Here is an 18,564-nt window from a genome sequence, read left to right as displayed (position 1 = left end):
AAACGTTTAGGATACACTGATATAGACGGAACTTAAGTGCGGAAAGAGAATCGTTTAGAAATTCGAGGTCGCAGCAGTGATTCGTCATTATTGACAGTAATCTTGATACTTATGAAAAAAATTAAAGTATTTATTTGTGAATAATATTCGTTTTCGTTAGTGGATAGTTGATAGATGTTACTAGCGTTTTGTTTTATCATTATACAATTGCTATGCGGTATTTTATAGGTATAGTAATGTAAAATTAAAATTTGTACACTAACGTATATTTTTGGAAAGAAATCGCGGTCGAAAACTTATAAATGTTACTGTTTATGTTTATCAATAAAACAGTTAATAGCGATTAACGTATGTATTACATAACTCGACTTTTCCAATATACTCAAGTAACCCAAAGACAAAGCATAATGTCTTAAAGGTATATTATAATATGTGGAATTCAGAAACGGGAGTTAGTCTACAGACTGGAACTGTCTTGCTTAAGTCATCAATACATTTTTGACGTATGGGAGAATATTTATTTAGTTTTTGTTTTAGATTTCAGTCTTCTTTTGTTTTCTATTCTATTATCTATACATGCAGTTTTCACAAAACTACGACAAACAAATTAAAAATAATAAATTCATTTAGACTAATTTAATTAATTCATTAATACATGAAATGGAGATATATTTTCTTTACATATACATTATTTTTTTAATTCAAAAACTCATAACCTATTGTATATCCTCAGTATTACGAAATATATTTTAACTACTTCAAAACAAGTACATAACATGCCCTTGTCTAAACTTATTACTATGTGCATAATTATAATAATTTGACTCATAATGTAGATGGTAGATTGGGGTGTTACAAAATCTAACTGCTCGAAGCCTACGCACTTATAACATAAGAATATTTGTTTCGAACTTCAATATTCTATAGTACATAGGTCATTTATATTTTTTTAGGAAAAATCATTACTATTTATATGGAATTAGCAAACCAATAAACGGCGAAAATCAAATTAAGTTAATTTTGATACTAATATGAAAAAGTCTCACCTCAAATTAAACTAGTACGTTATCTGTTGGTAGTAGGTAATGTCTCTAACTATTGAACTCATTTTTTTAACCTACATGTTACGCTACGCATGTATCAGGCCGACAACGTACTCGCGAGCCCTCTAGCGTTGAGAGTGTCCATAGGCGGCGGTATCACTTAACATCAGGTGAGCCTCCTGCCCGTTTGTTTATAAAAAAATAAAATCGACACTAAGAATGTATCTTAAGTGGCATAGGCCATAAATGCCATTAATATTGAAAAGTTAAAAGGGCGGCAAAGCACTAGCGAACTTCTGATTATAGTGCCCATGGTCAGTATCATATAACATCAGGCAACACGTTTTAACGAAGTCACTCTTTCAATAGTTAGCTTAATAGAAAGAAAGATAATTAGCGTTTTTCTAAAGGAAACCTCACCTATTGGTGCTTCGCCTACACACACCAATACACTGTATGTAAGTGGGTTTACATTTTGTGTCAAAAGAAGTAATGCTTTTCATAATTCCTAATTGCTGAAGCGTTTTTCTCTTGTTAAGTAATTACTATGTTTTTTAATAGATGTTGTTAGGGTACAATTACTGAGGGGATGTCTAATTCAAGAGCATCACTTATGCGACCTTTAATTTGTCGTACCGTAGTAATCATATTTTTATTTTATTTTCTATCAAACCAGTTTATTGTAATATGTCAGTATCACGCCACAAGTCATTAACTCATAGCTTCAAGTTTCTTTAAGGTGAAAATAATTAGATTACAGTTGGGCGTGGCTGTTTATAGAATGTCTTATATTCAAGCAAAATATATACAGCTCGCTTGAAATTAATTGAATGCACTTTCATTCAACTCAACTGAAATTAATATTAAACCGTTTAATTTGTCTATTTTCACAGTTTTAGCTTATTTTATCTGTTTATTTGATATTTTGATGGCAATTCAAATGAGTAGAAAATAAATTACGTTTAAATGTACGATTTGAACTTTTTTATACATATTATTTGACTAAATAGGATTGAAACTAATTAGTAGGAATTAAATGTTATAATGGGAACTTTAATCGTATATCCGCTAAACGCGCGCAGATATTTTCACGTAGAGTAAAACTGGTAATTGGTATAACAATTTTATTGTGTCTTTTTTTTAATTTTATAACTTCCCGTCAGACTCCTGACTCGAATAGATATGAGTTGAGCATTAATGAAACACCATTCGTGGACATAACAGGTTCTATTCATTACATCTGAGTAATTACTGGTTCGCTTATCATTGTATGGTGGATAGTAGTGTTCCAGCATCTCACGACGGCTTAACAATGTTGAGAAATTTTAATAGTTCCAGTCGCATTCGATTGGTTCATGAAAGTCTACAACAATAGTATGAGAGCGACATTGATGCAGTTTTTATGCGATATCCCGTTCGGATGAGCCGGTTATGATTGCCTTTGAATCTAAACTAATTTTTATTGATTTTATTCTAAAGTTTATCAAATCAAATTATCATTTGTTCATACATGTACATTGATTAAGTCGCTGAGATTTCGTGCTTTACTAGGAAGGTGCAACCATTATACCATGTTTCATATGACATAGTAATAATAATTAACAAAAACCAAACATAACTTTCGGCTTAGAAGTACGCGGTTTAATATTGTCTTCTGTAAATCGTCATATTTCTTTAAGCATTTTTGGGATACAGATAAAGATATTAAACGTAAATACCTGCATCACGTCGCGTACGTATTAAGTGCGGTTTTGATTGGTTAAGTAATAATTATTGAAATTAATCAATCGTCCAAACTTAGCGCGCTTTGAGGTGCGTGGTAGAAATAACGAGTTTCCAGGGCGGTAAAAAGTCATTCGTTTCCAGCTCGGGAATGTATCATGCTCGCCGACCGCCGTTCATGAAAGAATTTCACCCGGAATCTCCAATTAAAACTTTATCTAGTCCCTTTAGAATTCGTGGAATCGCAGTAGATTGTTGATACACTCCCAACTTTGAATTGTTACCTTTAAATTGGAAAAAATTCGTAGTGTTTGAAATAGTTTGTACGTCATGGTGGTTAAAGCTTATTTAAGTTGTTTTCTCATTTCTACGGACGCTATTTTGAATAATTGTTATTGGAGATATGTACTTCGCTAACTGATACTGTAACTTTAAGTTCGTAATAGTATAATTTATCTTGAAATACCAGTAACCTACTTGCAAGCGTTTTGGCAGTGTGAGTGTCCGTGGTGACAACACAAGGTGAACGTCCAGAACTAACTGCTGCTATACTAGTGCTATATCTAAATGCTATCTCTTAGCAAGATATACTGTTTTCATAGTTAACCAATATGAAAATAAATAGTCAAGTTTTCTTTAAAATAAATCCCTATTACATAATTTTCCCAATTAGTAACGCTTTATAGTTAATTGGTAAAACAGAAACGACTTCTACATTCACACCGAATTTTGTATGTACATTTGTTCGGAATACGTCCAAGATTCGCTTAAGTTTTTCATACAAAAATCTACTATTTTAAGTATTATAAAGGTACCGTAATAATTCGTTAGATGCTCTCGTCCCTGAAATGTCATATCGTCTCGTCAAACCGGTGTTGCCATTTACTAAATACTTGCATAGTCAATGCTTATATCGAACTCATAATGCCTTAGCAACCAGTAATTTAATGATAACTCCCGTTGTCCTGTTAAATTTATGCGGTTTATAAGTACTTAAATGATAGCAACGTGTTGCATACTAAAGTTGTGTTTAATTGTTCAACTGTCAGGTAGTTGAATGTTAATAGATTGTTATTAATAGTTCTCATTATTTCACATAATAAACACAGCTATGTAAAGCGTAGTTTTTCGGTATTTTTTGATCCTGCCCAGTTGTACACCTCATCTTTAATCTTAGCCCAACTTTTTTCCCAATCTGAATTTAAGAACCGATACGACCCAAGCACTACTTGCTCTAATATTTATCTACTTAATTTTAAGGTTATTCTACTCGTGTATAAACGGAAAGAGTGCATTTAACAATCGTTAGGGTGAAGGAAAAATATAGTGAGGAAACCAGCTTGCCTTACCTACAAATCAACGGCGTGGCAGCCACAATGAACAACCCAAGCGAAGACCACGGTAGGTGGTAGCGCCGCTGGTTAAATTTGAGAATTACTCATGCTCCCATGCTATCATGATGTAATTGAGTCTTTCCGTGTACCTCTGAATGTAATCTTGTGGCTGAGATATACCAACTTAATCGCTCACGTCATGTTAATGGCCCGTGGTTCATCCCCCATCATAATAATTATTTTGGTGGAGTTCAACGATGCATATCCTATATACATGAATGAATATTGTATAGTTTATTATTTGTTCATCAGAAATACGTCAAACGATTTGACTGTAATGGCAAATTGTTTAATACAATGCGTGGGTGTTGTTTCTTGTCTACATCATAACCATTTTGGATTAACGATAATTTACTCAATTGTTGAGTCTGATATTTGATTTATATTATAAAGATTGTTCTATGTTGCTTTATATGAAGTTTGGTTTGTATGAAATATTCCAAAGTTTAAAAAAAACATGATTTGGTATGTAATGTGAATACTATGTCGAATAAATTTTGCGGTTACATCTTAAAAATCCCATTTGATACAAATAATATACTTTTCTATAAAAAATAATCGCAAAATATGTTGCTAAGCGCAAACCTTGAAGATGGACCGATTCGTGTATTTTTTAAAAATTTATTTATTGCAATCTGATCAAGTTTTTATGGAGAGAAAATCTGTAAGAAAAAACTTAAAAACTAGTGTCAATCTGGAAAAGCGGAAGTCTTGGTTGGGTAACTTTTTTTTTCATATATTGGTATGTAGGTACTCAAGGTAGGCTAAGTAAAAAGTCATACTAAGGCGAAACAAAGCGCGGGAGCAGCTACTAATAAGTATTGGCGAAGGTGGCCGCCTCGCGAGCATTTGTACAACTTCTATAATATGCCATTACCGCTTGTTAAAAGCTTTAGTGCGTGTAGTATCTCTGGTAATGAAATTATTAAGTCGATAAGTGTTTACGACAATGTAAATAAAATGTTGATTTTATTGCCCAATAGTGTAACTTCAATAGAATTGCAACGAATGTCAATAGAAATTGTTCCGTATATTATGGAAATAATGAATAATATTCTCTAACAAATGGGCACGATCCTGCGACATCAGGATCAGCATGAAAGACGGAATTATAATCCTTAGTGATTATATTATAAAAATCGAATTCCTTTGTAGAAGTTGGAACATGTATGGAACATATAAGAGGCTATTGAGAATTAACATTGCGAGGCTGCATTCTTTATTTATGCACTTAATCCAGGATATTTTTTTAATGTTTTGTGGTATTCTTTAATTGTTGATAAGGTTTTACAAAACTGATATGATAATTGTCGTTGAATGTAAATTTTTTAAAACCATATCATAATTATTTTCAGTTAACGGTTCTAATTAAAGCTATATGAGATAATATTGATTATTGGCTGTTCGATAAACTGAACTTGTATTATATGTATATAAATAAAAGTGATAATAAACCCTCTATTATATGTTTCAGAGATTTTCTTTTAGTTTAGTTTCACTCAAATTAACGATACAAAACATTTATCAAATTAAAGTCCTTTAATTTAAAATACCAAGCCAAATTTGCTACGTCGTACATTTTTATATAGAAAGCGATTTTACAGCTTTTTTTTCTGTTACTACGGTATTGATGACGGAAAAGATTCTATGTAAGATGTAATATACATAATGAAATAAAAAACATAATCTTTACACAGTGGATGGATTGAAACATTAGTGATAGATTTTGATAATCCTATTTTAAATGTCCAACAAAAGCGAACCAGACAAGCGATGAGCCGCGTGTAAAAGAGCGTAGCGGGTGTGATGACATCTGCCTCACTCCCGTCAGTTGTCCGCTGACCAGTCGCAAACTCCGAAATGCTAAAAATGGCATAAATAATTTATACGCGGCCAGCTCGAGACAGTTTTTGTCGCGATTCCGACCTGACCACTGATGCATTTATAATATAAGGGTGCTTTTTGCACTGTTCCCGGCCGCGTTGGAATGCAACCGCTAAAATTGATCTTGTTCCAAACGTGAGGTGGAAAGCAATGGTTTACCATGTTCTGGTTACAGAGTATATCCAGCATATGATGAGATGTGAATTTTAATGGGAAATTTCCTCTGATATTGTGACCACTACAATCTATTTATCGATGCCTAATTATTAGTGTAGAATGATACAAACATATCTTCCGAGTCTCTTTGTTCGATGAAAACAAAACGAAAGATCGCAAAGTTCGCGAAAAGAGCGGGTTTATTTTTTGGTCGAAAGGGTCTCTAGTCCAAACTGACATGATCACCGTTTCACTCTGATGATGATAGGTTGCCCTCTTGATTGAATGTACTGGGCACCACCAGCGCCGATTTGATAATAGTTTCTGGTTTGCCATGGCTACTTTTTTTATTTATTTGTAGTTGAGTAGTATTGTTTTGAAACACTACGTTTGTGCGTGTTTTCACAGATTTTATTTATTATACGATATATATGTATGGACAAAGATTTAAAATAATGTACTCATTATTTTTGTAATTGCTAACCATATATAAAGCGTTAAATAAAATTCGGTTCTCAGTTATAACTGTGTATAAATTTTTTTCACGGATAATTTGCGTCGTAATCTAAACTAGTTTTGACGATGTAAAAAATCTTAATAAATGCACAGCAACATGTATCTCGTAGAATCAACTCTGTGACTTAGTTGTTAATACATAAAGCGGAAATCCGGTGAATTCTGGTCAAAACAGTTTTATGCATTAAATGCTGTGTGTTGATTGCGAATAAAGTAAACACAGAAATGTGTCTGCGTGCACATTGGGCGTGGCTTAAATGACACCAAAAAGATGGCGTCCTTAAACTTATTCAACGTATAAGAAACTCATTTACAAGTATCGTAAATTATTTTAAATTGGCGATCGAAAATGCGATAATCGATACGTCGCACGAAACACTGAATTATAGTATTTTTCATTCGTTTATAGGAATTTATACTCATTTACTGTTAATGTCTACATCGAGACGTGAGTCTCTGTTAGTCATGGATACGATAATCAGCAATTCATTTCTATATATGTATTATAGATAAATATATAGCGATCAAATGCTCTCCCGCTTCAACTCGAGAATGGTTGAAGCCACTTGGCTAATCTCGAAATATTTGTGGATGTTTAGGGTAGGTTTAAATGGTAAACATAATAAATAAAGAAAAAATACTTAAACAGACAATTGATTTTTTAATATCTTTTGTCTTTTTAGAACTCATAATTTGTGACTTGATAGATATTTATTAATATATGCTTTCAGAAATTTGTGTTTCAGCTTAAGTATTAGGTCCGTTTTGGTTTGTTTTTTATTTTTTGTATTAAATGGTCATTTAGTATATGAGTCTCCGACCTCGTCCTGTATATACGCAATAAACTTCGAATGTTCGACTTTCATAAATATATATGATCCATGAGGAAGGTTTAGGTGTATGATTAATGGTTTTATATAAATTGTCTAAAATAGAACTTACATTTGAAAAGGTCGCATATAATACACGAAACGCGGAAAAGAAAACAAATGCTAGATTTATTAATGATGTAATTAGAGTCTAATTCTTCTAATCCGGTACACTCTCGACAGAGCAGTCGTCATCGCTATGTAGTAGTGGTATTAGAAGAGGTAGATGTGCTTCACCACGTTTTGCCATCGTTCCGTATTAGAGGTCATCCTGCTACACTCATTTAGTCAACCTCCAACGGCAGACTTGATCTGGTCAGTCCAACGCGTGAGTGACCTTCCGCGTGGTCTCTTGCCTTCCACCTTCCCCTGGAGGACAAGGCGTTCTATGGAGAGTCTAATTACACCATTTTAACTGAAGTACTTATTTTCTCTATAGAGCTGAATAAAATTGTATTTTCTGTGATAGAAAGAGATTCATCAATGGTCTTATTCATAACCGTATGTACTGTATATATATATTGTCTAGTAGGAAGCTTTAGACTTGTATATAAACGGTTACTATATAAGAATTTAATGATTATGATATTAAAAAAGCCAAAGTAAGGAATAAGTAAATTTGTACATTGTGTGGAAATGGTCACAGTTGCGACGTACAGCAAATTTTCAGTACATGTTAATTTTGTAGTAATTTTCACTTTTCTTTTCTTTTTCAGCAAACAAGCAATTTTCGATGGCAAACGACCGATACGAGGGGGAGTACCGTTTGTATTCCGTAAGTATTTTCTTTACTGAATTTTGTGTATTCTTCCATGAGTGTTCTGTTAGGACTGAGCTTCAGAGACGAGACTTACGACTATTACGCCCGTATGTCAAAATTAAATACTATTCTGACGTAGATTTAATTAGCGCCGCCTTGTTTCTAAATTTATTTCTTATCTTAAGAGCATAACGAGATGATTCCTACTGATCTTTCATGTCAGAGAAGAGGTGGAGAGAGTTCAAGTAATACGTTGATTATACCCTAGTTTATGCCTCAAGGCATGAGTTAATATGAAATACATTGGACGTGCCAAACTATTTCTCCCTCAGAATCGAAAAGAACTGTATAACATACTCTGTGGACTTTAGCGAGAAACTCAACGAACTATCTTTCTGAAACTGTTTACATAGCATAAGTATATGTTCAAATGACCCTGTTCTGTTAAAAAAAAAACTCTTCATACAGATTTTATAATTCTGATGTAGAGCGTGTAAGCATTACGCCTAACCCCAAAAACTCAGACTCATTTTAGATAAGTACTATTTTGTCTCGTTCAGTCACATTGTGTCAACGCTTTGACGAAAAGAGACATATCAGTTACGTTACTATATCGAAGACTATAACAGACACTATATCGATGGTGTAGATACAATTTCAAGCCGTAGGCATAGTATAATGCTTATCCTTAAAACTAATTCATTCTCATTTTAGCTAATGTACAGCTTTTTCACGCTGTCATGAGAAGATCAGATCAGTTCAGTTTAACCGACGAAAACCTATACATAATTTGGCCCGATTTTTGTAGTGGTAGTGATGGGGGCCTTGTAGGGATACGCTTACACTTGTATATTGTAGGAAAAAATCACGACATCTGCGCACGAAGTTACAGAAGTTAAAACACACACAGTAATATAATTATTTCCTGTTTATTACATTTGAGTCGTGTTCTAACAGATTTGGTAGATCACCCAACACAACATAATAACCGTCTAATATGTGTTATGAGCGAAACGAATCAGATTAATGTGCCCTTGGCATTGGTCTTAGAATGTTGCAATATTAGTTTTAACTAACAGTTTCCTATTACAACTTCAATTTTAATAAATTAATTGTATAATTTTAGTGTTCATTTATATTGTTAGTAGGTTTACCTAAAAAGATTTGAGTGAAAATACCGAACTTATAAATGAAAATTATATAAATTCGAATGAAGTTGGAATGGAAAAAAATAGTAAAAATGACGGAATATATATCATATATCAAAGTCAAAGTCCAAAATTCTTTATTCATATAGGTTATGAACTACATACTTATGAACAAAAAACAGAAATATAAATTAATTGCTTCTAATATTACATTTACTGTCAGTTCTTAAAGCAAGAATGGAAGAAAAGAACTGGCAATAAACTTTCCATCACTCTTTTAATCGCCAAGTTTATTTTGGTTTTACACAACGTTTGTAAGGAGCTGCCAACATTACACCATGTTCCACATGACATCTTAAGTAATAAATAATAATGAAATAAATTAAAAGCAAAGATTTGTCTCAGATTGTCAAAGATCCTCTATCAGCAGGAGGCTTGGTGAAGTAGGAGCACGCACTTACATTCCCGTGGGAACAACACGCAAATACGTAGTCGAAATAACTAACATCACCGCATACACGAATTCAAGTACGACCAGTCACCACAAGTAGCACCCGTTTACGAGTATCACGCATGGCCAGCTATCGGCACCTCGCCATATTTTAGGGAGAGAGACAAAGCGACGCATGGACGCCGGACGATATCTTTTTAATAAAGAATATATGCAGAAATATCTACAGTGTAGCTGTAGTAGAACAACAGTGTGCTGCTCTATGTCTAGTTGTTTGGACCGGGCTGCATTGTTGAACAATAATTTTGGAGTTTACTCCTTAAGAAACGATTTGAGTTATAAGGCCCGGTACGGAAATTTTATGAGGAGTAAAATCAAGTGTAACACAAAAAGTTGAGGCGTTACGTAGAAAGAGACAAACATATATATCTGTAGGATTCAACGTGTAAAAGAATGATTCCATCTCATTCTCTCTCTAAAATTGGATTTGTATATATTTAACACAATTATTATTGTTATTATTATTATTATTTATATTGTTTTGCAACATACTTTATGAAATACGCTTTATTGAAGTAATATAAATAATCCGAATAATTACAGATATATGTTTGTTTCTCTTATCATTTTAGCAGATGCGTTGATTTACCCTTTTTTTCTATTCGATATATATCATAATTATCGTTCGTAAGGAGTAAACTCCAATCGTGCGTCGTAGCTGACACACACACACATTTTATTATTTATTTATTGTAAGAATATGGTACAAAAATGTGGTGGTACAATCTAAAGTTCCCATATTCTGCCTCACATAATGGCGTGCATACTTGTCTTAATAGGAATTATACATTTTGAGTCATATCAATTAGTCAATTCTTAAATTATTTGTATCGTTTTATATGTTATCAAATTATTATTAGTTATAGCGTTTAACGCAAATTACCGAGTAATACATTTTTGCCATTCGTAGCTGTTAAGTCGATTTTTAAAAACTGGTCGGAAGATCTTTTAATGTTTTTGGTAAATTATTGTAATTGTCATACAAAAGGCGTTTCTCCAATACAGTTCCAGATTAATTTTTGGCACAATTATATTGGAGTGGCCAGGATTATTCTATGGTAGTAGTAGTGTGTGGTTTTCGAAACAAAAAAAGACAAAACACAATCATATGTCTTAAGATGTTGTTGTGGAAGGTCGATACCATATAAGGCCGGCAATTGGGATGCCTTATATTGTGTACAGTTACAAAATAATAATAAAATTAATGATATGCTATTGTATTATTACCGTACAGTCAGTATTGGTTACGTTCAAGAGTAAATAAAAACGTTATAAAAGATTTAATTATAATTCTACTATTTATTGTTTTTCAGCCCAATTTGGCGATTGGGCCTTCGGACCGATGCACGGATTCGCGCGGATCGCTCGTTGGCATGTGGAGAAAATGCCGGAGCGGTTGCCCAGCGGAGACGTAGAAGCGGTCTTTAGCCTCATGGATGATGACTTTACACGGTCCATGTGGCACTTTCAGTAAGTAGTTTTAGAGCTTAGTATTGTCATTAATATAGCTTTTACACATGAAAGAAAACAATTTTTTAACCGGATTAAAGCTATTTGTATTATTATAAACTTATAATATTATGTAAATAATTATATTCCGACGTTTCGCGTGCTTTACAGCGTGCGTGGTCACGGTGACTGAAGACAAAAGGTGTTGAATGTCAAAAGTATCACAGCTGTAGAGAAAGTTGTGTTATCTGTATTTATTTCCCCGGAGTTGGTATCGACTAAAAGATGACGGGTTTTTGCAGAAATGACTTACGGTGTCCTCTATATAATATCGAATAGAAACAAATAGCTTTAATCCGGATGCAAAAAGTTTTCTTTCAGTTTTAGAGCTTGTCAAAAGCAACCACGTGCCTCTGCAATGGCATCGGAAAGTCTCCCTTGAAACACTACAAAAATTTCGAGCCAAAAAAACAAAAAAATAATTAATTGAAGTTCTAAACAATACTCGAATCCACTTCAGACATACAAAATTTCAACAGAAACCATTCCGGTCCAGCCGTTTAGGAGGATTTTAATTACAAACACACAGAATATACCATGTAAAGATTTGATGATTTATATGAAAAATATGATTATTTTTAATTTTGTTCATAACAAATAAATGAGCCGACGGCCATATGGCAGCTCCCTCAGCCCATGGACACCCATTTTGTCAGTGTATGCGTTGCCGGCCTTTTATTTTTTTAGCCTACTGACCCGACTTTTGTAATAATACGTTGAACGAACAATGAATATTAGATTTCTATTGACAGGTTCAGACTGACGTATCGGTTGATACTCCGTGAAAAGGAGCTTCATTTCAACATCGGGGTGTACAACCCGAGCAAGGAGTTGACATTCAGCTGCCAGCTCTTGCTCCACACCTACTTCAAAGTGCCGGACGTCCGTCGTTGTCAGATCACCGGCTTGCATGGCTGCATGTTTATCGACAAGGTATGTATATTATTTTCGTTACTGCCTGCTGCTATGTTTTTAAATTTATTATGACATTAGCAAGGTAAAGTGAAAAACACTATTTAACGGATTGAAGCTATGTATGTATTATTAAAAACTTATAATTATTTACATTTTTTTTCCAACGTTTCGCGACCTTTTGTCTTCAGTCACCGTGACCACGCACGCTGAAAAGCAAAGTCGGATATTTTTTTTTAAATTATGTAAATAATTATAAGTTTTTAATAATAATACATAGCTTCAATCCGTTCAAAAAGTGTTTTTCTTAATGTGTAAAAGCTATGTTAACAAAAGAATACTAAGGTAAAGTGAATCATTGCGTAATGGTTGCAGTTCCTAACAATTTCCTTGTCAATTAAAATGAGTGTAGACGAGTTGGTTGGAAGATATTCTCGCCCGCCCTAGGCCCTTGATTTACCACTGGTAGTAAATTTCATCATCATCATCAGCCCCTTGTGGGCATCCTCGAGTACACTTCGCCATTGCAATCTATCCAATGCTTCCCGCGTCCAATTTGAACCCCTATTGTTTCGAGGTCCTTGACAACTCCATCTCACCCACGGACCCACGGTCAAACGGGTTTTCTCTTGTCACCGGGTTTGTGAGTTCAGTAAGGACCTTGGGGTTCTGTAGTTCACCATTCGGTGCAAATGCCACTTGAGCCTGTTGCACTTTATGAATTGGATTATAATCGCGTCGTCTCGGTTGTTGTAAAGTAAATTTATGTCTTCAATTGATTTTTTAATATTGATGTTCATATGTGTACATAATTACTAGGGAATGCAATCGATTCGAGATCGTGAATTCGAGATCCCGCCGGGTCAGAAATATCAATCCCGCGAGATTCCGAAATTTTCGGGATCTCGTATAGTTAAAAAAACATTCACATTACTGAATACGATTACAACTGCATGTTTGTGATAGTGAGGTTAATTAAAATAAATTATTATTTGAAAGAAAACAAAAGCCTTTATCCTTTAATATTACTAACTAAACAACTAACAATTTTAGTTACATGAACATAATCAAAACAAAAGTAGGTATAGCTCAAGGAGATTAAAAAGTGATTGAAATTCGGGTGATTTTGAAAGTAACTTCTAAAAAAAGAGTATCTTCTAGTGTATCAAGAGTGCTATCTGCTAACCGGCATATAATGTCCATTGCAATGTACCCTATGTAATGTGCAATGTCGCGTGAAGCGTCCCGAGCGGATGTGTGAAGAATCGCTGACCATTCCAGCCCAATCCCGTCAATCTCGAACGGGATCTTGTCATATTATGCTTCGGGATTGATCCCGAAAAATTACCAGGGATCTCGCGGGATCTCGATCTCACGGATCGATGTCGATCTCGGGATTGCATTCCCTAATAATTACCAATAACAATAATTTTTTATTTTATTTCACTAAACACGATGCAAAATTTTGTTAACGTACGGGACATTACGGTAATAGGCGGAAACTTTAGTATTTGTGTTGTTAGAGTTGGTCCGTTTGTCTATCTATTATAGATTTAAATGTAATTTCGGGTTTAAATTATGACTCTTTTTTATAATTAATCTAAACGATATAACACATCTGTTACCATGGTTACGATGTACATGTACAAAATTAAACACGGTACCTTTAGTCGACATAATCAATGTATAGGGACGTAGATATTCTTGCTAAGCTTGAATTTCTTTTAGAGTCGAGACGGCGTAATGTACCAAGACACGCGTGAAGTGGTGACGATAAACGAATGCACGTCTCGCATCTATCAGAACACGATGCAAGAGCACATCATCACAAATGTTGTGAGTGGAAGGAAGATGAGGATACAGAAGTACAACTTCCCTGATACTGGTAAGTTGTTTTTTCTTCTTACTACACGTATAACTTCTGTTTTGCAGTTAGAAAGAATTAAAACCCCCTTTTGACAAGCCAACAAAAAAATTGTATTCTCTTGCACACGTCTATTTCAACAATATTTATGGCTAAACATTTAATTAGATTTTTTTGCCTCTACTCGTTGTTACGAGTACTACATGTTTAATTTTAAAATGATAACAAATTTAAACCTACATTTATTAGGTTATGTACATTATTCGATGGTTTCACTTCTAAAGACATCATGATTAGTGATTTGTAATGTTCAATTCGTTTATATATATTTTCTCTTTATAATAAATCGAACAATAATATCGTGCAATGGACAGCCATTTGTCATTGTACTCCTGACATATATTTAAATAATACAAAATCAAGATACGAGTTTAACTTCTGTAGCGATGTTCATATATATGTTAAATGAAACTTTGTTTGACGCTTGCAATCAACTGGCTTTGTTCGTTTTTAATATGAGCTTATAACTAACATTAAATAAGCTAACTTGGCTTATTCTACGGTCCTTAAATCTAAGTGACACTTCAATATAAATGTAGTAGAATGTTATATTACAGTTTATAAGTGTGGGAAAACCTAAAGGGCTCATTTTTGCTCTAAGATAATTGCTTACATTGAACTAATATATATTTATATGTTAGTGTTTACATATATAACAACAGTCTTGTCAAAAGCGCGACGAACATTACACATATATATAAAATAAAGTTAAATAACTTACGATACAATTAACAAATACGATACAAGTGACAAACTTAAAAACAAGGATTTTTATACGTGTTCGTCTGGCTTTTGACAAAACTGTTGTTACATATACAGTGGTTTTTAAATGTAACGGTAACTTATCAAACCACAATATTTATTTCAGTAATCTGGAACCCATGGGCGGACTTGGCAAAGGAGATCCCAGACCTGGGTGATGATGAGTTCCCGAATATGGTGTGTGTGGAAGCGGGTCGTATCGCTGCGCCCATTGTACTTCTGCCTGGTACAGCTTTTGAGGCCAGTCAGATACTACAGGTAAAGGAGAATGATCATCAATAATTATATGCCTTCGGACCAGTGTTGTGCTTTTTAGTCGTCAATCTTGTGCTTCAATGAAGTTTTTTCATGTGCGCTGTTTACACTAAAGACCCAGTCGATTTTTGTTAGCACAGAAGGCTGATTGCTTTTTTTATATCTTTTGTATTGGGATAATTTATATATTACTTATCAATGTGTCCATCCTGAAAGCTTTCCACTGAAAATTTATTCTATTTCGTGCGTGGAATGTTCCCTAACTAAAGCTGTCACTCAAACTTTCTACAGGCAATCTCTCTTGCATAATATCATCTCAGTCCTATTCCGGATTTTGAACCTAAGAATTTCGTCTTTATTTCAACAAACTTATTAGTCTTAATAATTGGTTATAATCTAACAAATTCTAAATTGGTGTAATCATTTAATTTAACTTTGATAAATTACTTATCCGATTTAGATATTAAAAACGTCTATTTATTTTCAGGTAATGTAAAAGATGCGTCAAATCGCGCAGAGCCGTCCAAATGTGAAGTCAATTTGCGTATGTTATGACAATATTGCCGACTCACCTATCTGATTGAAACCTGGTTAATTATATCAGATAAGTTATCAGACTATGATTATTATAATGGATAAATTGAATAAACGCACGTATACGTTGTACGTACGTACTTAGGACGAACAGTACGCAAAACGATTAATACATGTATGGAAAGTTTAAGTAGCGCTCTGAGAGAGATTTTTTAACGGACGGATTACGTTCGAATAGTATTCGTGTGGTTGCAATAACGAAGGCCTTTTACTCGTTAATGGAAGGAACGAGAAAAAATTGACTTTTTTGTGAAATTTCCCAGCGCTAAAGTTAAAATTCTTTTCAATATCTTTGAGGTCCACATATGTACTCCACATATTTTCTTGAATGATATTTTTATTTATCCATTATAATAAAATCTTGCAACATTTTAATACACTCTCATAAGTCCAGTGCATTTACATCCATCCTGAATTAGCATAACTTTGTATTTTAACTACTCATTAGTAGGTCTTTTAATATTTTAATTGTAATCGCCTTAGGCTATAAATATAGAATATCAATCGGTAATACATTCGCAGTTAAACATCTAATTATATTTAAACTTAAAAATAATCTCAACTATTCGAATCTTAAAAGTTTAAAAATGTAAATAACATTTTTATTTCTCAATTCTTGCCATTCCATAATACGTCTTCCTTTATTGTTATTGTTAATTGGAAATTATTACATCTATATATAATAATGGCTAATACATTTTTTCAAAATTGTTCTCCAACGTAATTCTCAGACTTGATTTGCTTCGGTTGTGATGTGACGTATACGTTCCAATTTCATTCCTATTTAAGTTAAGGTGATATAAGCTTTCAGAATTATCTTGTACATACGTACTGATACTCAGCCCCGGGGATGTACAAATGTTTTATAGTTTTTGTTTGGTACTTTTGGAGGCTTTTAAAGTATACGATAATTTTAAGAATACGTACTTAGTTCCTTGCTTTTTTTATGGTCCTTACAGATGTCATCGTATAGTCCTAAGTGACCTTTCATATAATGTTCTCAACTAAATTATATTTGAGAAACAAAACGAATGTATCTTTATTCATTCATAGCGCTGGTGCTTTAGTAATCTCGACTGTATTATACAAATAAATATTTTTTTTAAATAGTAGTCAAAATAAAAATCAATAGATATTTGCGACAGCGGATTTGTACGGTGTATGTCTACGTCATCGTTTCTCAAGCGGGGGTCGCGATCTTTGGGGAGGGGGGGGGGGTCGAGTTTGTTTTAAAAGGAGGTCGCAGTCTGTTGAAAAAAAATACAAACTACAAAAGATTCGTTAAAAATAGCGCGCTATGTACATATTATTTTACTGTAACGGGGTTGCAATACTGTTTTAGCTACTTTTTGGTTTCGTGGGTTGCGACATAAAAATGATGGTCTACGTAGCATCATGTTTCCGGTCCTATTTACAAAAATTCTGATGTAAGGTCACTAAGGTCTATATTATCAAGGGATTTTCATGGTTTGTTATCGAAAATGTGCTCTCTTTGACAATTTATAGTTTAAGAATTACCAATTATAAAATTGTATGACTCAATTAGCAACTAAAATAGTATTAATGTTCATGTAATATCCTTTTTATGGATAATAAATTTTGTATTAAGGGTTAAATTGGTGGTCTGAATAATGGACTCTTAGCAACAAGAAGTGTACTTCCATAGGTGCAATAAAGTGATTAAGACACTGAAAATGGTTTTATTTTTACACTCATACTATTTTAAGTATAAAATATCAAAATAGTCGTAGAAATGTGTTTTGCCCTATATTAGGTACCGCCCAGCACAAGTTTCAATTGCAACGTGATGCCAATCTTCATACGGAATTACTTGTTAAAATCCCTATACACTGCAGTACACGGTTGACTAAACCCAAATATCCCATTTACACCACTCAAGTTAGTGATGGTCGTTTCGGTAACTCCTTTTCCTCCTCCTCCTTCCGGAGACCTTTCACTGAGTCGTTTCAGCAACCTTGCTGTGTTAATTATTTTCTATTATTATGATTCCCACATAATTAGGTATGTACAGATACCGGCAAACTTCTTGAGCATTAAACAAGGGAGTGGGGGAAAGTTGCGCATCGTACACAGTGCGGCACACAAATGTCAACTGATTTACCAATCACGCGATCGACACGTCACTCTCCCGGCCCAAGTGATACGTAAAAATAGCTTCTGCTTAGGCAAGAACATTTGTTCAAGATGTTTGCCGGTATCAATACATTGTATATTCGCGGATGTTTGGCGAACCCATGCGACTTGTTCAAAGATTCCCATCGTGTGCTATGATTGTAAGGATGTCGCATGGATTTAACACTCCTGCGCCATAAGTTTTCACATTATTTTCTTATATCCTTTCTTTATAAGTATACGTATAAATATGTGGAAATTTGTGGCCGAAAACAAGAATTGGCTGAAAGGTCTCGTACCAGTACAAAAAAAAGTATACGTATTCATACAAACAACACAATTTGACAGGATCGAAGACGGTAGAGAAATTTAGTATCCCGTATGTAAGACAAAGTTTGTGTTTCGATTCGGAACCACCGCACTAACGTCCTATTTAAAGAAACTGTTTAGTTTGTGTATTGATATTGGTTGA

At 33.8% G+C, this 18,564-nt stretch overlaps 1 protein-coding gene across 2 annotated transcripts in view; it reads left to right on the top strand.

Annotated features, from left to right (window-relative positions):
• The window catches only part of LOC123714538 (glucose-6-phosphate 1-epimerase), a 31,393-nt gene extending 13,745 nt beyond the window's left edge, over positions 1-17,648 (top strand). Inside the window, exons 3-8 of one of the 2 annotated variants that reach the window (XM_045668818.1) lie at positions 8,301-8,359; positions 11,317-11,473; positions 12,265-12,445; positions 14,153-14,309; positions 15,217-15,368; positions 15,853-17,648. In XM_045668818.1, the coding sequence (XP_045524774.1) occupies positions 8,301-8,359; positions 11,317-11,473; positions 12,265-12,445; positions 14,153-14,309; positions 15,217-15,368; positions 15,853-15,861 (715 nt within the window). In that variant the 3' untranslated portion in view covers positions 15,862-17,648. Of the gene's footprint in view, positions 1-8,300; positions 8,360-11,316; positions 11,474-12,264; positions 12,446-14,152; positions 14,310-15,216; positions 15,393-15,852 lie in introns of those variants that run through there. The other variant, XM_045668817.1, reaches the window with a different exon arrangement.
• The last annotated feature ends 916 nt before the right edge of the window (positions 17,649-18,564 follow it).

Source organism: Pieris brassicae, chromosome 9 (genome assembly GCF_905147105.1).
Source record: "Pieris brassicae chromosome 9, ilPieBrab1.1, whole genome shotgun sequence".
Classification (NCBI taxonomy): Eukaryota; Metazoa; Arthropoda; class Insecta; order Lepidoptera; family Pieridae; genus Pieris; species Pieris brassicae.
Note: the sequence above shows the minus strand (reverse complement) of the source record. Positions and strands in the feature narration are given on the sequence as shown.